This window comes from Chrysemys picta, chromosome 16 (assembly GCF_011386835.1).
Source record: "Chrysemys picta bellii isolate R12L10 chromosome 16, ASM1138683v2, whole genome shotgun sequence".
NCBI lineage: Eukaryota > Metazoa > Chordata > Testudines > Emydidae > Chrysemys > Chrysemys picta.
Window position 1 is genome coordinate 13,774,828 of NC_088806.1, and position 25,630 is coordinate 13,800,457.

The following is a 25,630-nucleotide window of genomic DNA, read 5'->3' on the forward strand; positions in this document are numbered from 1 at the left end:
TTGGGGCATTGCATTATGCTGTGTTCGATGGTTTGGATGTTCTCACCACAGTCACTCAAAAGGGAGTCTTTGATTTTTTTCACGTGTGCATCAAGTAGAGGCATCTTCTGTGGTTTGTTTGGATGCAGTTTGATGTGGTCCAAAGTCTGCATGGAAGGTCAAAACCATGAGGGCAGCTTGTTGGGTCAGTAACAGTGTGTTTGTTTGGGATGGTAGATGAGGTCCAGACACTTTACCCTTCTCCAACCGGCTCCAGAGACATGAGGAGGTCACATGTCGCCCATAGTGGTTTTTGTGATTTCAGGTGGTGTTGGGGTATGTTATCCATAACCTGCCAGATGGAAAGTTCTGTATAGTCTTTGGCACATTTAAGTTCTTGTGCTGTGGCTGTCTCTCAACAGATAGCTGGAGATTTGATGTTCATTAACACAAAAAGCCAAAGTAGAGATGGTTATTTTGAAGTTCCCATGATGATTTGCATGGTCTGATTCAGATGCCTGTCCACAAGCTGGGTATGGCAGCTTCTTGTCCACACTGGTGAACAGTACTTTGCAATTGAGTATACCAGGGCCAAGGCTGATGTTCGTAGCACTGAGACAGTTGATCCTCAGTTTGTTCCCACTAGCTTTTGAATAATGTTGATGTGAGTATTTGCTTTAGAGGCTGCTTTCTTAAGGTGGTTATGAAAGGTCTGTGCATGGTCAAGAATCTCACTCGGGTATGTTGGCTTTGGTTCATAATGCAGTTTCACCACAAAACTGGACAGTTAGAGTGTTCTGTGTGATTCTGTTGCCAAGGTGGAAAGTAGAGACTACCTTTGCTCAGATTTGGTCTCAGCTGCCATTTTTGGAAGTATTCCTCCATGATCTTAAGGTCGGATGTAAGGGTCACTTCAAATTCTTTAAAGCTACAGGCCTGAATTGTGAGTGCCAAATCATCATCATATGCACATTTCTGCACTATTGTTTCAGGCATACTTCTCATGTAGACATTGAAGCATGTCAGACCATGTAGAGAGCCTTGTGGTAGCCCATTAATTGTGTACGGCTTGCTGGTTTGACCTCCAAGGTATATGCGCATTCTTCAGCTGCTAAGCATGGTGTTCAGCAGCCTGAGAATTTACACACAGGGAATCAGTTTGACCAGTTTCAGTAGCAGACCATTGTTCCCGACTGTGTCATATGTCGCTGACAGATTGATGAAAGCAGTCTTGAGTTTTCATTGGTCAGTGTTTTTAGTGAGGGCCAGGACCTGGTTGCAGCAACTTCTGTGGCGTAAAAACCCGATTGCTCCTTGGGTAGGCTGGCATTCACAGTGGGCCCAATTCAGTTCAGAATCATATGCGCCATCACCTTGTAGGCAGTGCTCAAGCAGGAGACTGGGTATAACTAGAAGGCTGATCTGCAGATTTTCCAGGCTTTAGGAACGCAGTGACTCTGGTTTCTCTCCACACATGGGGAATTGCACTGCTCTCCAGGATATTGGTGAAAAGCTGCATCATCCATTTCGATGCCAGTGGACCCAGGTTATATAGGAACTCCGGATAGACACCATCTTTTCCTGCTACTTCCCTCTCCCTCCCCCCCCGCCAATTTTATGGCTGCATCAATCTTTTTATTTGTGAATGGTCTAAAACATTGTGATGGTGGAGCACATGTGGACATCACTTGCTGACGTTGATGGTGGACTTGTCTGTAATACTGTATGCAGTATTACAGATGACATGGGGGGGAGTGCGGGGTCATGTGCTCCCACAGATTTCTTGGGACACCTCTGGTACGGGCACCCAGCAGCAAGGAGGCAGCACTCTCTCTGGCAGTGGCACTCTCCTTGTGTCCCTGCAGCCTGGGGAGGGAGGAAGCAACAGGGTGGCTGGCTGCCAGCTGAGTTCCTTCCCCACCACAGGGGGTCTGCCTCGCCTTCCCTGCAGCTGGAGTCCCAGCATTGCTGCCTGCTTTGCAGACCCTCCACTGAGGTGAGTCAGGGGGTGAAGGCAGAGACAATGTGTGGGACTCCAGCAACAGGGAAGGTGAAGTAGCCCCATGTGGTGGGAGAGAAACTCAGCTGGCAGTCAGCCACCTTGCTGCGTCCTCCCTCCCAGCACTGCACAGACACATTGAGAGTCCCACTGCCAGGGGCTGAGATGCCGGGCATCTGTGCCAGAGGCGTCCTGAAAATCTGAGGAACACGTGACCCCCAGAATATTCATTTGTGCCTCTGCTAGCCACAGATGTGTTGCCACTGTTTGTCCACTGACTGTTTTGATGTGCACAAAAGTTTAGTAGTGAGGGCATTGGCTTTCACTTGTGACCTAGTGGCAGGTCTGGGATTTGCAATGAAAATGAGCTCAGTGTCACAGCCCACAAAAGCTTAGACTATTATGTGTCACAAGCAGAGAATAGGAGGGACTGAGGTGCACCAGTGCTTGTGGTCCCTGCAATGGTGGCAAAATGATTAAATGAGATACACCCAGATAAGGAGCAGCCAACATGGATTCACCCAGGGCAAGTCATGCCTGACTAACCTGATTGCCTTCTATGACAAGATAACTGGCTCTGTGGCTATGGGGAAAGCGGTGGACGTGATATACCTTGACTTTGGGAGACCATATCAAAAGCTTTGCCATAGTATTCTTGCCAGCAACTTAAAGGAGTATGGATTGGATGAATGGACTATAAGATGGCTAAAAAGCTAGCTAGATATTTGGGCTCAACAGGTAGTGATCAATGGCTTGATGTCTAGTTGGCAGCCAGTAGCAAGTGGAGTGCCTCAGGGGTTGGTCCTGGGGTCGGATTTGTTCAGCATCTTCATTCATGATCTGGATGATGGGATGGATTGCACCCTCAGCAAATTTGCAGATGACACTAAACTTGGGGGAGAGGTAGATATGCTGGAGGGTAGGGATAGGGTCCAGAGTGACCTAGAAAAATTGGAGGTTTGGGCCAAAAGAAATCTGATCAGGTTCAATCAACAAGGACAAATGCAGAGTCCTGCCCTTAGGATGGAAGAATCCCATGCATTGCTACAGGCTGGGGAACGACTGGCTAAGCGGTAGTTCTGCAGAAGAGGACCTGGGGATTACAGTGGATGAGAAGCCGGATATGTGTCAGTGTGCCCTTGTTGCCAAGAAGGCTAATGGCATATTGAGCTGCATTAGAAGGAGCATTGTGATTATTCCCCTCTATTTGGCACTGGTGAGGCCACATCTGGAGTATTGCGTCTAGTTTTGGGCCCCCCACTACAGAAAGGATGTGGAGAAATTGGAGAGAGTCCAGCAGAGGGCAACAAAAATGATTAGGGGGCTGGGACACATGACTTATGAGGCAAGGCTGAGGGAACTGGGCTGATTTAGTTTGCAGAAGAGGAGAGGGGGGGATTTGATAGCAGCCTTCAACTACCTGAAGGGGGTTCCAAAGAGGATGGAGCTCGGCTGTTCTCAGTGGTGGCAGCTGACAGAACAAAGAGCAATGGTCTCAAGTTGCAGTGGGGGAGGTCTAGGGTTGGATATTAGGAAAAACTATTTCACTAGGAGTGTGGTGAAGCACTGGAATGGGTTCCCTAGGGAGGTGGTGGAATCTCCATCCTTAGAGGTTTTTAAGTCCCAGCTTGACAAAGCCCTGTCTGGGGTGATTTAGTTGGTGTTTGTCCTGCTTTAAGCAGGGGGTTAGACTAGATGACCTCCTGCAGTCTCTTCCAACGGTAATCTTCTAGGATTCTTTGAATCCTGGCAAGTGACCCACTTCTACACTTTGCCGAGGAGAGTGAAAAAAGTCCCATGGTCACTGCCAATCTGTCCTGGGGGGAGATTTATTCCCAACTCACATATGGCAGTCAGTTGGACTCTGAGCATGTGAGCAAGAGCCAACCAGCCAAGCACTTGAGAGAGATAATGCTCAGGGCCACCTCAGAACCCTGCCCTACGCTGCCCAATATGACAACTCTATCCCTGGCCATTCCTGATGCTTCAGAGGAAGGAGACAAAAAACGGTCCCAGAATACATTGGGGGGGGGGGAAATCCTTTCCTGACTCTTGCTGGTGGGCAGATGAAACCCTGAAGCATGATCTTTAGGAATGTAAAACATAATGCAGAGGTGAGGCCATGCCCCCCGCCATCCCAAGCAACCCCATCATACAATCACATTCATAAATTTGTCCAGCTTTCTTTTAAAACTAATTAATTTTTTTTGCCCCCCTCAGCTTATGTTGGGAGGTTGTTACAGAACCTCACACCTCAGATGGTTAGAAACCTTTATCTAATTTCCAGCCTGAATTTGTTTGTGTCCAGTTTATACCCATTTATTCTTGTGCCAGCATTATCATTTAGCTTAAATAGCTCTTCACCCTCCCTGGTATTTACCCCTCTTATAGACAACAATCATATCCCCTGTCAACCTTCCTTTTGCTAGCTCTTTCAGTCTCCTCTCATAAGATAGGTCTTCCCTGATAATCCTAGTAGTTCTGCTGTATTCTGGTTCCTGTTTGAATTCATCTTTCTTGAACATAGGTCACCAGAATTGCACACAGTATGCCCAAATGAAGTTTTAGCAGTGCCTTGCACAATGGCGTTAGTGCATCTTTATCTCTGCTGGAAATGTCTCACCTGATGCATTCTAGGATCACATTTGCCTTTTTTGTAGGTGCATCAAACTGGTGGGCACATTATCATCTTGTGATTGACCAACACACCCAGGTATCTTTCCTCCTCTGTCATTTCTAACTGATGAGCATCCAGCTTGTAGCAGAAATTCTTCTTAGACCCTAAGTGCCTGGCCTTGCAATTTGAACAACTGACTTTCATCCCATTTCTGTCACTCCCATCTTCAAGATCATCCAGACCTTTCTGTATGACGTTTCAGCCCTCCTCAGTATTGACGATGCTCCCAGCTTTGTATCATCAGCACATTTCATTAGCGCACCCCTAACATAGTTGCCCATAGTGGACTCTACTCTTCAACTCTCCTACATCTGTCATCTCTCTCTCTGTCTTGCTCTCTCTTTCTCTGAATCTTTGTTGATTTAAGTCCTCATCTATGGTTATTGCATGGAGGTGAGTCTTGAAACCCAACAATTTCAGAGCATGTTGCAACTCAGTTCTTAACTCTTTTAGCTGGTTGCTCAACAGTCATGAACCCCTGATCTCCAGTTCTCATGAGCTTCATCCTGGTGCAGTTAGCTGCATTATCTCTAAGGTGCATAACTATCTCAATGGAGTGGATGTTATAGCCAGCCCTCAATGCTTTGAGCATCTTAAAGATTAAAACCAGTTCCTTGAATTGGCACTTAGAAAACACAGTGTGGTGTGTTCTTGGTGGGTTTTCCTGCTAATGAGGCAGCTGCTGCACTCTGCTCAATCTGAAGTTTGTGCGTTGTCTCCACCTTCTGCCCCAGATAATGTGAGTTACAATGGTCCAGCCTGGAGGTGAGGAACTCATGGATCACTGGGAATAGTACCTTCTCTGAGATAAGTGGAATAATGTCCTGACATGCTAGAGATGGAAGAATGTATTTCTTGCCACTGTTTCTATCTAAGCGTATTGAATGAACTCCAAGACTTTGTACTGTATTGACAAACTGAGAATAGCTGCCTTTGATGGATGGTGTAATCCATGTCTTGGCTAGGTTCTCAGTACATTACTTACTTCCCATCAATGTTATTTAATCACTTCTGGGTTCCGAAGAAGTTGTGAATCTGGGTTGTCAGGCTATTGTAGGCAACAGAGCACATACTGGCTATGAAACCTGTATTGCTGACAAAGGGGGAGAGGCTCTTCTGAAGATCTGCCATAAATACTAAGGAAGAAGGAAGGCAGAATTTTTCTCTATAGGAGGGCTTTGAGGCCTAAGAAGCAGCTGGCCCCTGACCCTTCCTGAATCCTGGAATGAATAAAACCATCGTAGTGCTGCACTGTCCACTCCAGCCAGCTCTTGTATGCAAGTTGCCAGCATATTCTACCCAATCCTGTGAAAGGTGGCAGAGAGGTTGTGCAGTGTTACTACTGAGATTTGGTTTCTGTCCATGGTCATAAGAGGTAGTTTGTCAGTACCATCCATACTCTGTCTGTGCCATAGTCCGCTTTTAATTCTGCTAATAAATTTGTTAGTCTCTAAGGTTCCACGAGTACTCCTGTTCTTTTTGTGGATACAGACCAACACAGATGCCACTCTGAAACCTAATGTCAATGGTACATGTTCTTGCAGCTTGGTTGTCATTATGTTCTTGATTTTGCTTAGGAAGGTATGATTGGAGAACATCAGCATTCTCTTCAGAGATCTATTCACATTTTATTACTCCAAATCAGAAGTCTAACCACGTGCTCAATTTGGGGAAAATAGTGTTTTAGTCTTTGTTCAATTAAATCTTTCCAGTCCTCCTGCGAGGTTTGCCATTGCTTGCTAGTCCCTGGCAGTGCGACCTGCAGAGTAAATGTCAGAGGAGAAAGGAAGTTTACTTACAAGTGACTGGATTTCTCTGTATACATGTGACATACCAGGATGCAAGCTAGACCAATGAGTAGCTGTGTCAGCCTTGCCCTGTAACCTGTAGTGCCCTTTACACTGCCTTGCTGCTGTAGCCCCCAGCCTAGACTGCTCAAACAGCCTCCAGCATGTAAGTCATCCCAGCCATGTCTGTGTGCTGCAGCCAGCCAGCCACACCTTGGTTCTCTCCAGCCTTAAAGACTACCCCGGGGTGAGCCCCACACACTCCCAGTCCCAAATTTCCCCCCCAGAAATGACAACCTGCACTGCCCAGCCCTCTCCTGGACTGTATAAATATATTGAGTCTCTTATTCCTTTAAGGGAATAATATGCACACAACTTGTTACCCCAAGTGGAGTTATCCTGACACTTCAACTTGAACACATCAGATTAGAAAAAACAGTAAAACAAATTTATTAACAATGAAAGATTTTAAGTGAATACAAGTAATGAGGTTTAGTGGCAGAAGTGGTTACAAGAACAATAAAAATAAAATGCGTACTAGTGCCTAACTTAACAAACTATATTGGATTCAAAGCAAGGTGTTTTTGTTTTTTTTTCACCACATGCTTTCGGCAGTCTTATGGACCAAACTCTTTAGGTCAGGACCCCTCCCCAAGAGGCCAACATCTGATTCCTTTGTCTCTTCGGGTGCAGTGAATGAGAGAGGCAAGGAGAGGAGTGCCTCTTCTTTTTACAGTCCTCTTCCCCAGTTTGAGAAGTATTTCCAGCTGGAAGCAAGGCAACAGGCAGTCTGTGTGGAATGAAACTCCATGGTGTTTCTTTGCTAAATGTAGATTTTTTTTTTTTGTCCCGCCCCTTTCCTGTCACAGAATGGCCACTCAGCCTTGTTTACATCTGGCTGAGGCATCAGCTTGCACTTCATCTCTGAGGAACTGGTTTAGCCACTCCCCAGCTTCTCTGGAAAACCTACTTTAGTCATGATCTCATTTTATGTTTATAACATCACAGATAATGCTGCGGTGTGCATTTTGCCCTGATATTATTGATTAGCAAATTAAATATCTCAAGATATACCTTGTACAAAAATGATTATAAGAGCATAGAATGTGAACGCAGGGGGGCATATTCTGTCATAATATTGGCGCTGCATTTCCACACTGCCCTTTTCATTCGCCCCTCTTCAGAATATTTAAATTAGCTTATGCTGAGACAAAGCGGAACTGAGGTCAGAGGTGAAGATTTTATACCCTCAGTTCCAAGTGTTAGAGAATGTTAGTGTGCTTTATAGCTTTCCATTTACATTGTGGCTGGCAAGCACAGTACATGACTCCTACTTTGTAGGAGCAAGGGCAATCTATTCAGAGAAATCTAGTTGCTAACAAGTAACTTTATATTCTGATTAAACCAGATAGGGAAATGGGATTGGGGATTTTTTAAAATTTGTTATATTACTTTACATATTTATTTGTGTTAATTTAAATTAAAAGCAGTTAACTGAAACACTAGGGATGTACACATCTTTATAGAAAACATGCACAGGAACTCAACCTCAGGGCCAGGTAGCCACTATGTACCCAAGGCACATCTCGGTGTGGCCCTCCTAGGCCCCTCCTGCACAACCATGAAAATTAGAAACATATTTTTTTTTTTTAAAAAGGAAAGTTTAGATTGTGTTATGATACCATGCCCAGAAGCCAGGTATCAGCTTGTTGTACCATAATCTGCCCTGCTTTCCCCTAAACCACATACCAGGGGCTCATCTAAACTGCTCCTCTGGTTTAGCAGCTACCTAGGGAATCCCTCCCTGACTGGCCATGATAAAGCACTCCTGATCAATAGTGAGGTGCTTCCTTTTCAAAATAAGAGTATTGTAGGTCTCTCTCATTGGCTCCTGCAACTTTTAGCCTCTGCTGAGTCTGTCAATTAGTGCAAGGTGGTAGTGAGTTTGTGATGAAGGAACTGGAGCTGAGACCCATCAGACTCCCCTCCCATAGGTCCATCAAACATCCGTTAGGTAGCAACAACATTTAGTCCTTGCTGAGCTTGTCTAAATCGAAGTGGTGATTAACAGGTGGAAGGCTCTGTAGCCCAGTAGCAATGCCCAGAGCCACAGAGGTAAGTATTAATTTAAGAGCAAGGGATCCCTAGAAATCAAGTTTAAAAATCAAGCACTCTGAAGTTACGAAATGCCAGAATTAAGGCTTGTGCAACCTTAATTCAGCCCCTTGAGCATACGTGTAATGATAAAGCCTGTAATTACATGATCACAAACTACTTGTTCCACAGAACCCTGCAACTTTCAGTGGATGGTGTGTGAATTATTGTTCTTATATAACCATTATTTATTTCTTCATGGGCTTCTCTGTAGTTCTCATTATAACAGTATCTCAGAGCTTCACAAACACAATGAATTTATCTTCACACCACCACTGCAAGATAGGGTGCTATTGTTATCCCCATTTTATGGGTGGGAACTGATACAGAGAGTGATTAAGGCAGGATTCCTGCTACAGATAAGAGCCTTCTTACATAATCCAGGTTTATTTTCTGAGTACAGTCCATCAGGGCCAGCTCTACATTTTTGCCGCCCCAAGCAAAACAAAACAAAAAAGCCGCTCGGACTGCGCCGCCCCAAGAATGTACGGAATGCTGCCCCTTAGCATGTGCCGCCCCAGGCATGGGCTTCCTCCGCTGGTGCCTGCAGCCAGCCCTGCAGTCCATCTTCTGAAATTTAATGAGGTAGGAATCCTGTGGAAAAAGTAACATGACTTTGTAATTAATGACTGTATCATAATGCATATGCACGTGGGAGACAAATTAAAGTTGCATGGAGACTCTTAGATATAGCATTTTCTAACATTTAAGTGCTTGACTTCACAACCTAAATAACACTTTTTTAAACCAATTCTGTCATATGCAGCAGTAACAGTCATTGCACATGTCAGCAGGGTTTGAACTCTAAACCTTCAGAACGAAACCTGGGGCAATGGAGAGTAGAGGAAGAACATTTTTGTGTGTCCTGTCTGCTTCAGAGTGACACTGCAGGATCATCATGTCTGGGAACCAATCTGAAGTGCAGATGGAGTCTTTGTGGTAGGCAGGCCCTGTGAAGCTGGGCACCATGCTCAGAGTAGATGAATTTTTCAAGTTTTAGCTTCAAGTCTGTACAAGTGCTACTGAGCATATGCAAATGATGACATTCTGGGTTTTTAATTTGGCCAAATCTGTGTGGATTTTTCACCGGGTTAGCAAAAAGCTATCCTGACCATCCTGTAGCCTCAATAAGGCTTTTAAAAATACAGCCAGCTGTCCTGGACTCCATTCCCCCTCATGTTATTCTCCCAGGCGATCCTGTCCATCAGTTCCGTGAGGGAGTCAAAGTCTGCTTTTCTGTAGTCCAGGGCTCATATTCTGTTGCTCTCCTTTCTTCCTTGTGTCAGGATCCTGAACTCGACCATCTCATGGTCACTGCTGCCCAAGTTGCCACCCACTTCTACTTTCCCTACCAATTCTTCCCTGTTTGTGAGCAGCAGGACAAGAGGAGCATGGTCCTAGTTTGTTCCTCTAGCACTTGCACTCTCCAAAACTTTCCTGGATTGTCTGTGCACTGCTGAATTGCTCTCCCAGCAAATGTCAGGGAGATTGAAGTCTCCCAAGAGAACCAGGGCCTGTGATCTGGAAACTTCTGTTTGTTGTCCAAAGAAAGCCTCGTCTACCTCCACCTCCTGGTCTGGTGGTCTAAAGCAGACGCCCACCACAACAACACCCTTGTTGCTCTTGCCTCTAAACTTAACCCAAAGATTCTCAACAGGCTTTTCTCCAGTTTCATACTGGAGCTCTGAGCAATCATACTGCTCTTACATACAGTGCAACTCCTCCACCCTTTCTACCCCACCTGTCCTGCCTGAACAGTTTATACCCATCCATGACAGTGCTCCAGTCATGTGAGTTACCTCACCAAGTCTCCGTTATTCCAATCACATCAAAGTTCCTTGACTGTGCCAGGACTTCCAATTTTTCCTGCTTGTTTCCCAGGCTTCTTGCATTTGTGTACAGGCACCTAAGATAACTAGCCAATTGCCCTACTTTCTCAGTATGAATCAGGAGGCTCCCCTGTTGCACCCTCCTCCTTGTGTTTCCTCCGAGTAGCCCACTTCCCCACTTACCTCAGGGCTTAGGTCTCCATCCCCCGGCAAACCTAGTTTAAAGCCCTCCTTACTAGGTTAGCAAGCCTGCCTGCAAAGATGCTCTTCCCTCTCTTTGTTAGGTGGATCTCTTCCATCTCTTCCTAGCAATCCTTCTTCCCGGAACAACATCCCATGGTCGAAGAATCCAAAGTCCTCTCTCCGACACCACCTGCGTAACCATCCATTTACTTCCACAATTCGATGGTCCCTACCTGGACCTCTTCCTTCAACAGGGAGGATGGACAAGAACACGACTTGCACCTCAATCTCCTTTATCCTTCTTTGCAGAGCCACGTAGTCTGCAGTGATCCACTCAAGCTCGTTCTTGGCAGTATCATTGTTGCCCACATGGAGAAGTAGAAACAGGTAGCAGTGTGAGGGCTTGATCAGTCTCGGCAGACACTCCGTCACATCCTGAATTCTAGCTCCAGGCGCAAGTCTCGAATTTCCCAGTCTGGATGGTAGATTTTTACCTTTATATATATTACATTATAATATTATATATTTAAGAAGTTAATTCAGAAACACTGAAATGTTTAATTTTTTAATGTCTATTACATGAGAGTTTGAAATTTTGACTTTTTTGTTCTGATTCAGAACATAAACAGATTTCAATACTTCGGAATTTCACCGGAGATGGAAATTCCTTCTTCTAACCAGCTCTATTCAGTACCTTCATATTCAGATTAGGGATTTCTATTACTTGAGGTAAAGGAATAAGTAGTAGCAGATGTCACTTTTTTTTAATCTTCTATGAGAACCAACCACTAGAGGTAGGGTGTTGCATGCTAATTGCTAAACCAGTGGTCTCCAAACTTTTTTGATTGCACACCCCTATCAGTAAAATTTTTTTGAGCACATACCCCTAATATGTCTATTTATTTATGTATAAATTATATTAATATACCACTGTACTAATATTATGTACATTATAAAACATATACAAAAATAGAAAATAAAAAAGGATGAGAAGGATGAGAAACAATATTTTTTAAATTTATTTTATTAACAGTACAAAAAACCTTTTTGCGCTCTCAAAGAATATTATTAATTTTTTTTTTAGTGAAAGCAATGTGATTAAATATGCTTCATTATTTCTGAAAATCTTGGTTTAACACTTTGTGATACAGCGATTTGAAGGTCTGGATTAGGGTTAAGGTGTGGGCGCGCAGTCAGGGTAGGGTGTGGGGTCTGGGAGGGAGTTAGGGGGCGGAAGGGAGCTCAGGGTCGGGGGGCAGGATCTGGGAGGCAGGGCCAGCTCCAGGCACCAGCTTGCCAAGCGGGTGCTTGGGGCAGCCTCTCTGGAGAGGGGCGGCACGTCCAGCTCGGAGCAGAGGACCTCCCGCCGACTTGCCCCGCAGATCGTGATCGTGGCTTTTTTTTTTTTTTTTTCTTTCCGCTTGGGTCAGCAAAAACCCTGGAGCCGGCCCTTCTGGCAGGGAGTTAGGGTGCGGGAGGGCGCTCAGGGTGTGGGTGTGGGAGGAGGCTCAGGGCTGGGGCAGGCAGGAGGTACAGAGCACTTACCTGGGGCAGCTCCTGTTTGGTGCAGGGGGTGTGCAGCTCAGCACCGCCCGCATGACCATGATTCTGGGAGCAGCCGCCCCCTGGGCAGGCAGGGCCACCTGGAACGCAGGGGCTTTAGGGGCTGCAGGGCCCTGGGCTAAGGGGGCCCTGGTTTGCAACTCTAAAGCTCCTTTCGGAATGCAGCCCTGAGTCCTCCAGCCCGTGGAGGAGCAGGGATAGCCGCGCAGCCAGCCGGCTTTGAAGGGGAAAGCGCCGCTTCTTGATGAGATTGAACTCCTGTTTCCATGGCCCCCAGATTTTGGATGTCTTTCACATACATTTTCCCCGAGACTCGTAAAAATCAATACTTTAACAATGCTGAGGGAGCCAGGGCTATGCTTCACATTTAGAGGCGTGTCCCATGAATATGAGGATGGGTGACAATCCTACCAGGTGCTCTCTCCGAGCATTCACCTACCACCTTTCCATGAGTGCTCCCCCTAAACTATTCCCTCCTGAGTGCACACACCAGACTGCTCACCATTAACCTGAAGTGCTCATTTAACCAATTCATCAGGTGATCACACTGAAGAGCTGAATTAAACAAGGAAGTTGTGGAACTCATCCAGACTCAGCCAACAAATGAAGATTTGCACAACTTAAGTTAGATGCCACTTATGGCAGCTGTATAGATGTTAAAAATATGATCCAGTCTCTCCTCTGGCCTCCTCAGACTCCCGATGGATTCCTTGGGCTCAGTTCCCCCTCCTTGGTGTTCAGATTTGCCAATGGACTCCTCTGGGCTTTTCAGGCTTGGAAGCCTCACCTGGCTCCTTATGTCTGGATTCCTTTCTTTGGAGATCAGATGCCCTGCTAGGCTCTGTTAGGCACCTTAGGCTTGGGTCCTTCCCGGCTGAATAAATGGAGGTACTCTCCAAAATGCCACCTATTTCTGGGGCTCCCCACCAGTGACTATTTGGTTTGGCCCAAACCTTTTTTATTTTTTTAAATTTGGAACTGCCAGTAAGCCAAAAAAAAAAAAAGTTATTCACCCAGCTCTAGACAAGATGTAATAGATAGATGAGGCAGACAAATGGGCAGGACGAGGGAGGATGAGATAACAATATAATAGGATGCATTTGCATAGATTTACTGGGTGCACAATGCACAGGTGTAGGAAGACAATCAGTAGCAGAGCCAGTTTTGTTCAAATTTAACACACACACACACAATCACCCTTGTGCTGAGAGCAAGCATGAAAAACTTCAGCCTAAAAAGAATGTTTGCTATGAAAGGAGCATTTCCACCTCAACAATAGCATGCACTGGCATGTCTGCTGCAATAGAGGAATCATTCCCTTCGGGGCCGGCTCTAGGCACCAGCAAAGCAAGCAGTTGCTTGGGGTGGCAAATTTGCAGGGGTGCAAGAATCTAGCATGGGAGCTGAGAACCAACAGGGGGCCCTGGGAGCTGTAGTTCGTTGGTTAGCTCCCTGCCTATAGAGCCAGCCCTGGAGCAGGGAAAGAACTACATTTCCCAGCATTCCCTCGGCCGCAATTAACAGGAAAAGGAGGGGGAAGGCGTGTGGAACTGAAACCTCATGCTGCAGCTTGCTGTGAATGGTAGGGATAGAGACAGTTCTAGGTTTTTTGCTGCTCCCCCACCCCAGCCCTGGGCTCCCCCCGCACCCCCATGTTGCCCCATCCCTGGACTCTCCCCTGCCCACACCCCCTGCTGCCCCAGCTCTGGCCCCCACCTGCACCCCCCTGCTGCCCCAGCCCTGGACTCTCCCCCGCCCACGTCCCCTGCCGCCCCAGCTCTGGCCCCCACCTGCACCTCCTGCTGCCCCAGCTCTGGGCTCTCCCCCAAAGAAAGAATTGGGTGGACTAAATGGACAGTGCACCTCTCTATCTGAAGCCTAGCAAGGGAGATCCCACTAGAATTGAAAATGAAAAGTAAGGGAGGGGAGGCTCTACTAGGACTTGGGCAGCTTTAGATACAGTACAATGCACGTAGGAGGATTTACACTTCTGAGCCATGGAAGCAGAAACTGACTTTTCTTTTCCAGATTTAGCTAATATTCAGAAAGGGAATCTAGCACCTGCCTTCCAGATTTGAACACCCTCAAAATTCAGTAGTGCTCACGCTCAATTTGAGCAGCTGTTACTTCATTTCTCCCAAATCAAATATACTGATCCACCGTAACTTGCTGTAGAAAAAGTAGAATAAACTGAGCAAGAAATGCTTCCCAGTGGCTATTAGGACTGGAATTGCTATTTTCAACAGCCATTGTTTGTTTGTTTTTAGTTTTAGTTTTATTTGTTTAAAAGGAAGACAGTAATATTGCATTGGCAAATTCCCCATAGAAACAAAGAATGGAACAAAAGAATAATAAAGGCACCTCAACGTTTCCTCATTTATGTAGGACAGCCTTATAATCTGCATCCAGATATCCTCCAATCACACAAGCTGAAAATTGTTCCACTTTACTGCAGTTCTGTAACCATATGGGAACCAATCCTGTCTGTGTTCTGTGCACATCCAAAATTCCTGCTGAATGACCCGCCCTGGGAGTGAGTTACCGGTGACCCAGGGCTGGGGCGGCAGGAGGGAGCAGTGGGGGGGGGGGGGGGGGGGGAGGGAAGAGCGCAGGGCTGGGGTGGGGCAGCCAAAAATTTTTTTGCTTGGGGCAGCAAAAAATCTAGAGCCTGATTCCCTACTGGAGTGGAATGTGGATGCCAGGAGGGCTGAACAATTTGTATAATGGGGGTGCTGAGGGCCGTTGAACCAAACTGTAAACCCTGGATATGATGGAAACCGCTTCAAGCCAAGAGGTGCTGCAGCACCCCCAGCACCCTTAGTTCCAGCACCTATGGTGGAAGCTATTTAACAATGACTAGTAGCAGTTCAGAAAGTGAAGAGGAATCTCATGTCCACTTTACAAAAGAGTGTATTGTGGCCAAGTGTTAGAATTGCCTGGGATTTACTAGGTTTACAGCTATGCTCTTGAATGACTTTTAAACTTTAATGAGTCAAGAACTTGCTATTAAGTGTTCCCTTAAAGCAGTCAGCTTCTACCCAGCCCAGTGACCCTAACACCATGATGGGATATTGATTTAATAGTCGTTCTCAGATAGATTAGTCTCAATTACACCAGTGGAAATCTGGAATAATCCCACTGATCTCCATGGAATTGCTCCGATTCATATGACTGTACCTGAGTTCAGAACCTGGCTCCAAGAGAGGCGATTGCCACTCACTACCTCAACATTACTTCCAGCAGCACCCTAGGGTGTCCTGGAAATCTAGCACAACAGGGCTTGTATTGAAAAATCTAATGAGATCACTGCCCAAGATAGCATATCTGCTATCTTAGATAGCAAGATAGCCCCATGATAGCATGGTGGGGAGGGATAGCTCAGTGGTTTGAGCATTGGCCTCCTAAATCCAGGGTTGTGAGTTCAATCCTTGAGGGGGCCATTTAGGGATCTGGGGCAAAAATCTGTCTGGGGATTGGTCCTGCTTTGAGCAGGGGGTTGGACTAGATGACCTCCTGAGGTCCCTTCCAACCCTGAGATTCTATGTCTGCAGAATATTGCAAATTATTCCTTATTGTGCCCCCAGGATCAGCATTACCATCCTGTCTTATTACTCAGGAACTTAAACTGAATTAATTAAATGAGAGAGAGAGAGAGAGATAATGTGGTACTGATTCTGGGCAGCAGCTCTAGAAACTTCTGGGAGTTTTTAAATTTTTATTCTGTTTATTTTCACAGTATCTACTGTTTATACAATGTCACAGCACTATAAGGTCCCTGTTCATACACATGCACATATGCATGCTTACACATAGCCCTCTTCCACACCTGATAGATATGAGAAACTCTCATTAATTGTGTCCTGTGGTGGGAGTATAAGGTCCCTGGTTTCACTGAACAATTTCTAGGCCCTGGCTGAAAGCCAGGCATTGGTGTGGGGCTGAAGCCATAAAATTCTTCTGCCTTTCAAGGGTCATTCTCATGATTGTTTCCTCTTTTTCCAGTTCTTTTTGCAATGAAGGAGGATAACGAGAAGGTCCCTACATTGCTAACGGACTACATTTTAAAAGGTAAAATTTACAAACCCCAAACAACCAAAACAACCAAGACAGCTCTAGACACCAGGATAATTTTTACCTACTCAACAATTATTATTTTCTGAAGACCAACAGTGAGCTTGGCCTTTTACAAACATATCCAGAGACCATTTCAGACTGGAAATAAGCCATATGTTTTTAACAATGAGAATAATTAACTACTGGAACAATTAGCCAAGGGTCATGGTGGATTTTGCATCACTGGCACATTTAAAATCAAGATTGGATGTTTTGGGGGAGGTTCTGTGTCCTTTGCTATACAGGAGGTCAGACTAGAGGATCATAATGGTCCCTTCTGGCCTTGGGATCTATGACTACACTGGTCCTGGCCCAAAAAGCTTTCATCTTGACTCAAACAAAACTGTTCAGGTAATGGTAGAAACTCAAGTGGGTGCAAAAATCTTGCATAAGTCATCATTGAACAGCTTCATGGAAAAGTGTTTGAAGACCTTGCATTGTGTCCAGCAGGGAGCATAGTGCTGTTATGCTCAGTGGGTTTTGGATTAAATCATACAGCCTTCAAACTGCAGGTCATGATGTGGTGCAAAGCAGCACACAAAGAAATAAATTAATTACAGTTGCTTAACATTCATCGTTTAATTTCTCGAACAGTATTTTTTCTGTTCTGTAAATAGTAATAGACATCATTCACAATCATTTAATAATTAAAAGAAATTAATGAGTAATCACTTAGTTAAAAGCACTTATTTAGTATTTAGTACAAATTACAGCAAATTACTTACAGACTATACATTACTTCACTAGGGACAAGAACTGTATCATATTTGTAGACCAGTTTGCTTTACCAGAAACTATCGGATAATTTACTGGTTAATATAATTTTGAATAATTCAGTAATAAATAGAGCAACACAATGAGCAACAACAAAGGTTAAATGTGAATCACATAATATAAAAGATATGTAAAAACAGATGCAGCTAAAGGACCAATTTTATCAGTTTCCCCCTTGAGGAGCCTGTCTCTCACTGAGGCTACATCTTCACTACAGGGGGGGGGGGTGTCGACTTAAGAAATGCAAATTCAGCTACGTGAATAGCATAGCTGAATTTGACGTATCGCAGCCGACTTACCCCGCTGTAGGGACGGTGGCAAAAATCGACTTCTGCGGCTTCCCGTCGACGGCGCTTACTCCCACCTCCGCTGGTGGAGTAAGAGCATCGATTTGGGGATCGATTGTCGCGTCCCATTGGGACGCGATAAATCGATCCCCGAGAGGTCGATTTCTACCCGCCGACGATTCAGGTGGGTAGTGTAGACCCAGCCTGAGCTTCTTTATACACCTGCTAAAGGTGATACAACTTCATTCCAGAACCCAAAATGTTAATTAAAAATGGAAGTTTACAAATTTAGGTACAGGGATCTCTTTGACTTATCCAATCATGGTTTCAAATTCAGGGGTAAAACATCAATTCCATTGGTCAAGTGGACACACGTTCCCTCCATAATTGTATTTTGTTTGCTGTGTAACCTCCATTTCCCACCTATGTGGTGCTGGTCTATTCCAGGCACTCAGTCGTACTGGGCACACAAGATGAGCCCTCTCTGAGGGTTCCGTCTCGTCCTTACTAAACCCCAGCTTGGTGGCATGGCCCTGAGGGCATCACACTGGTAAACCAATCTCATGTGCTTCTCCATGCAGCAATCCACAGTAGCTACCTACCACCAGCCATGAAAGTGCCTTACCAGTACCTGAGGTGTCTTGGTCCTAAAAACAGGGTCCTCTAGAACTCGCACCAAGGGGAAACACATTCGGGTTTTGTAGATATTTCTCTTTTTAGTTAGTGGTAGAGAGACATAAACCTGCATGGCCTCTCTAAGAGGGCTGCAGTCAGGAGTTAGCATAACTACCGTAACCAACTCAAGGAGGACATAAGCTTCTTTTAACACTTGTGTCTCATCCTTATATCAATTTAATATTTGCTTGTCAGTGACATGATCCAGCACTTTCCCTGCCTCCAGGTCTTAAAAAACTTCTTTAAGTCTCATTAATATGTACATACTGTGGCGGGTTGGATCACAGAAACACCCTTGGGAACTGCCAACTGATGTGCCAAAACTACTTCTGCCCCTGCTTTCCCTGCCAGCCTGGGACTCCAGCACCCTGTCTTTTTGAGCCAGACATGCCTGTCTGCTCCAACACAGACCCAGGGTCCGAACCACATGCCCCAAAGCTGCAGACTTAACTAAAAGCAACTTACAGAAGTGTTCCTGTCTTTAACGCTCAGATGCCCAACTCCCAATGGGGTCTAAAACCCAAATAAATCTGTTTTTATCCTGTATAAAGCTTATATAGGGTAAACTCATAAATTGTTCACCCTTTATAACACTGATAGAGAGATATGCACAGCTGTTTGCCACCCCCCGATATTAATACATACTCTGAGTTAATTAATAAGTAAAAAGTGATTTTATTAAATACAGAAAGTAGGATTTAAGTGGTTCCAAGTAGTGACAGACAGAACAAAGTGAATTACCAAGTAAAATAAAATAGAACACGCAAGTCTATGTCTAAGAAAACTGAATACAGATAAAACCTCACCAGTTCCAGTAAGCATCCTTTTACAGACTAGTCTCCTTCTAGTCTGGGTCCAGCAATCACTCATACCCCCTGTAGTTACTGTCCTTTGTCTCTTTCAGGCATCCTTGGGGGTGGAGAGGCTATCTCTTTAGCCAGCCAAAGACAAAATGGAGGGGTCTCCCACAGGCTTAAATAGACTTTCTCTTGTGGGTGGGGGGCCCCCTCCACTCTCCTATGCAAAGTCCAGCTCCGAGATGGAGTTTTGGAGTCACATGGGCAAGTCACCTGTCCATGCATGACTAAGTTTCTTACCAGCCAAATCACATTCCTGGGAAAGCTCCAATGTGGGTTGGCATCTTCGAGTTCATTGTTGGCTCAAGTGGTTCTTGACTGGGCACTTAATTTGCACATTCCTTTCTCAAGAAGCTGACCAAGGCTGTCAAGCAAGTATACAGCCAGTATTCCTAACTTCAAGTACAAAAATGGTACATGCATACATATAGGAGGAATGTATTCAGTAAATCATAACCTTTACATAGATATGTTACATGGCATATGTAGCATAAAACATATTCCGGTTATATCATATATACATTCATAAGCATATTCCCATGAAGCCTTATGGGGTACACCATCACACATACCCTTGCCCCACACATTACCGCCTTAGCCATAGTATGGTTTTCAGCCTCATCATTATTATGCCCAATTAACTGATTAACCTTTTCCAGGGTTTCATTTAATGCAGTGGTTTTAAAACTTTTTTTCTGGCGACTCAGTTGACGAAAATTGTTGATGCCCCCCCCCAGCTAAATGGGGAGCCGGTGCTCAGGTCGGGGACAGTATGCGGAGCCCTATGCCCCCCCCCCCAGGAGCCAGACCTGCTGCTGGCCACTAGCATGACCTCTGGGACTTTTAATGGCCCGGTCGGCAGTTCTGACCAGAGCCGCTGTGACCCAATGCCTTACATTCCACGACCCAGTACTGGGTCGCGACCCGCAGTTTGAAAACCACTGATTTAGTGCCTTAGAAATATTATGCGTATTTATTATTGTAACTCCTCCTTCAGAGTAGGCGTATGGTACTTGCAAGTCCATTTTACCAGTGTCTCTAGTGTAATTGTAGCCAAATGTATCTGTCTAGCCCTTTGACCACATTGAGTCTCCTTAATACCAAGTTCATACATAGCTGGCATTGGAATTCCGGTTGTCTTGGGTTTCATCCGACCGCCCACTTGTAGTTGTAGTCTGTGATGAGTTTGCAGAGTCTGGTGGCTGGGAGTTCCAGATTGTTTGCTTCACTTGGTTCCGTTTGCATGATCCAGACCCATAGTCCCACAGACAAAAAGTATTCTAGTAACAAAGCCGTTCTGTAAAACATCAATAATAGCAGTATCCTGCTTCCCCTTTAAACATTTTCACCTGATTAATGTGTAACCATTTGTCCCACATCTGCTTTCCTTTATCAATGCACACCACGTACACCGTCAGGCTGTTTTTTTCCCCACAACACTATAAGGACCTTCCTAACTAGGTTGCAAGGGGCGTCCTTTGATCTGAGTCTATTATCCAGGGGAGCCCCCATCTTGTAAAGACTTGTTCTAACTTAACCATACTAGTTTTAGGTAATAGTCCAAGATAGTCAATTTGCAACCTAACCCAAGGTCCTTCTGTTTGTTGATATCCTAATTTGGCCTTGTTTTTTTGTAGACCCTGGATTAGTTTGGACACATACCAAACAGTTCTCAATATAATGTTTAACGACTTGCTTCATCTGTAGCAACCAACCTATTTGCTGAATACGAAACACTGTTTTTTCAGTTCCCTGATGCCCTCCAGTTGGCAGTTTATGATATATGTATATAAATGCAGATTGCAGGTCTTTAGGGATAATCCACACCCATGCATCTGAGCTTGAGCCATCCATCCATTTTCTCCCCAGGGGAACTGTATTATCCTCAGTGGGGTCCCCTTATGTTGTGAGGGTTCTGCACCTCCAACAAGTTTTTGTACGGTGGCGTCTCATTTCTGCAGGCCTGCCAACTCAAAACCCTTCCATTGTACCTTAACAGCACTGACAGGACCTGAGCTGCATTTTCAGCCCTTTTTTTGTTCCACTCCACATCCAGGGATGATTTAGCCTTTACCACAGCCAGCATCATTCCTCTATCCCTTTTGCCAGAGGAATTGACATTATACACTTTTGCATTTATAAACACCAATTATTAAAAGAAAAGATTTGACTGCTTAAAATCAAAGGCGCTTACAATGTATAAAATAAAATATAACAAAATAACCTTGTATCTTAGAAACTTATTACAACCTAAAAAAAAAATTAACAGAGGTCTTTTTAGCTTTAATTTTTTAAAAAGTTGATATAGAAAAACACAAGTTTTTATATAATTATGTGCAAAATTAGTTTGTTTTTGTTGCAATGAATATAAAACCCCAAATAAAAATGGTCATAGGACACAGAATGTACACAACGTATAAAAAGAAACAATATAGAAAAGCAACAGAGGGTCCTGTGGCACCTTTGAGACTAACAGAAGTACTGGGAGCATAAGCTTTCGTGGGTAAGAACCTCACTTCTTCAGATGCACTGAAGATGCACTTGCATCTGAAGAAGTGAGGTTCTTACCCACGAAAGCTTATGCTCCCAGTACTTCTGTTAGTCTCAAAGGTGCCACAGGACCCTCTGTTGCTTTTTACAGATTCAGACTAACACGGCTACCCCTCTGATACTTGACAATATAGAAAAGGTTATCAGGGTTAGTCAGTGAGGAGAAAGACATACAAGCTGACTGCAGTGAACAGTTAATTCCTAAAAAACCCTGAAGTCAATAACTTCATTTTAACTGAAATTCAGCCAGAAACCAAAGATGTTTTTCTTGAATGACTGAAACAAAACAATTAAACAAATGGTTAAGAAAAACCCAACGTACTCCTGCCTCAGTGCAGGGGACTGGACTAGATGATCTATCGAGGTCCCTTCCAGTCCTACATTTCTATGATTCTATATTTATTAACATATTAAACCAGTAACCTTTAACTAGTAACCCACGTTCTTAATAAAGAAGCAATAAAACATTTTATATGTGTACTTATTACTTTACTTTACCTAAGGGGTTTAGAAAACAGTTTAAGCTTTTAACGGCATTTAATTCCATACATTTATTGCACTTTCTTTTAAATGTTTTTATTTAAAATTTGGATTGATTAATTAATAGAGACCTTTTTTTAAACTTAGGCTCATGTGGTTAGATGGACACACACACACACACACACACACACACACAGGGGTTGATGTGCATGGATCATGCCAGTACACCAATGTACAAAAACATTTTATAACAAATTTAAGTTTTCAGATTATTTAGTAAAATAGCAGAGATTTTTACCTGCCTTTTAGCCAATAGAGAACTATATCTCCTTTTTTATTTATTTAATTTTTAAAAAGTGTTAAAATCATGCTGCTTTTCCTATTAAGTCTTTTGTCTAGATTTACCTTCAAGATGAGGCGGATAGTTTTTCCAAGGTTTTTTTTCCATTTAGGTTTTTCCTTCACTACAATCACGCATAGTTTTAGATTACTGGTGCTTCTTGAATCCACGGAAGTGCACTTTGTCTTTCTTCCAATAAAAGTCTCAGCCTTTGAACTTTTTCCTCCCCTATTCCTGAAAAAGCGGATATAATTCCCTTCTGAGCTGTTATTTGCTGTTTCAAATAACTAATCACCTCTCTCGTTCTTTGTGATTATTTACCTTGGAATTTTTACTACTGCATCAGGACATTCTGTGTTAAAAGAGCTTTGATTTCGTCATTCTAAATCTAAGACAGCTAAGTACCCCTGTTTCTATCCTCAAACTCCTCACTGTCTGAGGCAGTGTCTCTCTTCTGTGCCTTTAGCAGTTTGCAAGTTTCTCCAAAGGCTCTTAAGCGAAGCAAGCAGTAATGGGATAAAAGGGAAGGTCCACTCATGGATCAGTAACTGGTTAAAAGACAGGAAACAAAGGTTAGGAATAAATGGCCAGTTTCTACAGTGAAGAGAGGTAAATAGAGGGGTCCCCCAGGGATCTGTACTGGGATAAAAGGGAAGGTCTACTCATGGATCAGTAACTGGTTAAAAGACAGGAAACAAAGGTTAGGAATAAATGGCCAGTTTCTACAGTGAAGAGAGGTAAATAGAGGGGTCCCCCAGGGATCTGTACTGGGACCAGTGCTGTTCAACATATTCATAAATGATCTGGAAAAAAAAGGGAAAACAGTGAGGTGGCAACGTTTGCAGGTGATACAAAATTACATAAGATAGTTAAATCCATAGCAGGCTGTGAAGAGTTACAAAGGGATCTCACAAAACTGGGTGACTGGGCAACAAAATGGCAGATAAAATTCAGTGTTGATAAATGCAAAGTAATGCACATTGCAAAACACAATCCCAATGATACATAGAAAATGATGGGGTTTAAATGAGCTGTTACCAGATCAAGAAAAAGAGCATCGATAGTTCTCTGAAAACATCTGCTTCATGTGCAGCAGCAGTCAATAAAGCGAACAGAACGTTAGGCCCCATGAGGAAAGGGATAGATAATAAGACTGAAAATATAATGCCACTATATTAAGCCATTGTACACCCACCCCTTGTGCAGTTCTGGTCCCCCCCATCTCCAAAAAGATATATTAGAATTGGAAAAGGTACAGAGAAGGGCAACAGAAATGATTAGTGGTATGAAATAGCTTCCATGTGAGGAGAGATTACAAAGACTGGGACTTTTCAGCTTGAAAACGAGATGCCCGAGGGGTAATATGATAGAGGTCTATCAAATAATGAATGGTATGAAGAAAGTGAATAAGGAAGTGTTATTTACCCCTTCACGTAACATCCAAATGACAGGCCACCAAATGAAATGAATAGGCCATAGGTTTAAAACAAACCAAAGGAAGCACTATCACATAATACATGGTCAACCTATGGAACTCATTGCCAGAGGATGTTGTGAAGTTCAAAAGTATAAGTGGGTTCAAAAAAGAATTAGATAAGTTCATGGAAGATAAGTCCATCAATGGTTATTATACAAGATGGTCAGGGATGCAACCCATGCCTCTGACTGCCAGATGCTGTGAATGAATGACAGGGGATGGATCACTCAATAATTGCCCTGCTCTATTCATTCCCTCTGAAGCATCTGGTATTGGCCATTGTCAGAAAACAGGGTACTGGGGTAGATGGACCATTGGTCTGACCCAATATGGCCATTCTTATGCTCTTATGTACGCAGGCTGTCTCTCGTATGCTCTCAATGCCCTGCCTGCTGATGCCAAGGCAATGTGGAAGCTGCCTGAATCAAAAGCAGAGAGGACAAGAGCCAGACCTGGTGGATGTGAGGGGTGTAGATTGGAACAAGGAGCTGAGGTAGAGTGAAGGGAGACTGGAATTAGAGATTGGAAGGGAGCCAAAGAGAAGCTGGGACTGGGAGTTATGGGGAAACTGAGACTGGCTGGGCAAGAAGACTTGGACTAGGATCTGGGACACAGAGGACATTGGGAATGATTGGGCAGGGAGACTGGGACTGGGAGCCAGAGAGAGAAATTGGGCAAGGCCTAGGAACCAGTGGGTGGTTGGGAAACTGAAATAGGATGAGAAAACAAGAAGGGGAAGGGAGGACTGTAAAAAGACTAGGACTGGGAACCTGTGGTACAGAGGGAACGGGGGAGGAGACGGATCTGACAAGGAGCCAGGTTGTGGGGGGAGAATTGGGATTTGCTCAGCAAAGAGACTGGGAAAAAGAGTCAGATAGGAAGGGACACAAACACTGGAAAAAGAACACTGGGAGGGAGACTGAGACTGGGAGCCAGTGGGGAGGGGGAATGTGAATGTGGGGGTGACTGGAGGTGGGGCACGGAGAGAGATGCTTCAGAGGAGGAGCTAGGAGGGGAACTGGAACTCGCTGGGCAAAGAGACTGGAACTGGAAGAATGGGGTGAACACTGGGATGGAGGGGAGGAGACTGGGACAGGGAGTCCAAATGGGGGAGACTAGGACTGTCCGGGCAAGAAGAGTGAGGCTGGGTTGAGAATTCTGAGGAGTGGAAACTGGGACTGACTAGGTGTCAGGAATAGGATTGGGACAAGGAGCCAGTAGTGGGAAAGAGCTGGGACTTGGACAGGGGTGAGTTGGAGGGGAAGGGGCAGAAGGCCTCAAGCTTGGGGAAAATGGACAGAACAGTCTGTGCCCATTAGAGAACATTCCCCTTCAGAGCCTGGAATGGAATCCAAGATTCCGGAGTCTCTCCGTTCCTCTGCTCTCAGCAAATATCAGGGAAACCCACTGGCAAAGTGTCCCATCCCTCTCAAGAGCTGGTCCACATAGAGGATTACAGTCTACTAATTCTATTAGTTACTCCATTAGCTCCTCAGAGCTCTGTGCAGTGGATCTAAAGGTTCCAGTCCTGCTAATGACCCATGTTAATGTCCATATGATGCTACATGATGCAATTTCTGGTTTTTCAGTTTGCTTTTTTTTAAAACTTGGTAATTACACCAAAAATTAAAAGAACATTATTAAGTTTGCAAAGTCAAGCACTCAAAAGGTAAGAAATGCCAGAATTAAGGTTGCCTGCACAGCCTATATGCATTATGACACAGTCTTTAATTACATAATCACATACATTTTTTCCACAGGACCACTTCTACCCACAACCTGAATTCTGGCATTGTCTATCTCCTGACTGACTTTGCAACCTTCATGTTCTTTTCCTGTGTTGTTTTGTGTGTAATACACTAGTACACTGTAATACTAGAGGCCTAGAGTCTCTTCTGTGCCCAGT

At 44.4% G+C, this 25,630-nt stretch overlaps 2 protein-coding genes across 8 annotated transcripts in view; one reads left to right on the top strand and one right to left on the bottom strand.

Annotated features, from left to right (window-relative positions):
* Nucleotides 1-25,630, bottom strand: part of LOC135976036 (nascent polypeptide-associated complex subunit alpha, muscle-specific form-like) — a 1,165,876-nt gene that overhangs the window by 1,122,843 nt on the left and 17,403 nt on the right. The window lies entirely within an intron of this gene.
* Nucleotides 1-25,630, top strand: part of FEZ1 (fasciculation and elongation protein zeta 1) — a 165,038-nt gene that overhangs the window by 135,922 nt on the left and 3,486 nt on the right. For 5 of the 7 annotated variants that reach the window (XM_065570055.1, XM_065570057.1, XM_065570051.1 and 2 more), the window contains one exon: nt 16,174-16,239. The exons of the other annotated variants lie outside the window; for them this stretch is intronic. In XM_065570055.1, the coding sequence (XP_065426127.1) occupies nt 16,174-16,239 (66 nt within the window). The remainder of the gene's footprint in view (nt 1-16,173; nt 16,240-25,630) is intronic. 7 annotated transcript variants of the gene reach the window in all.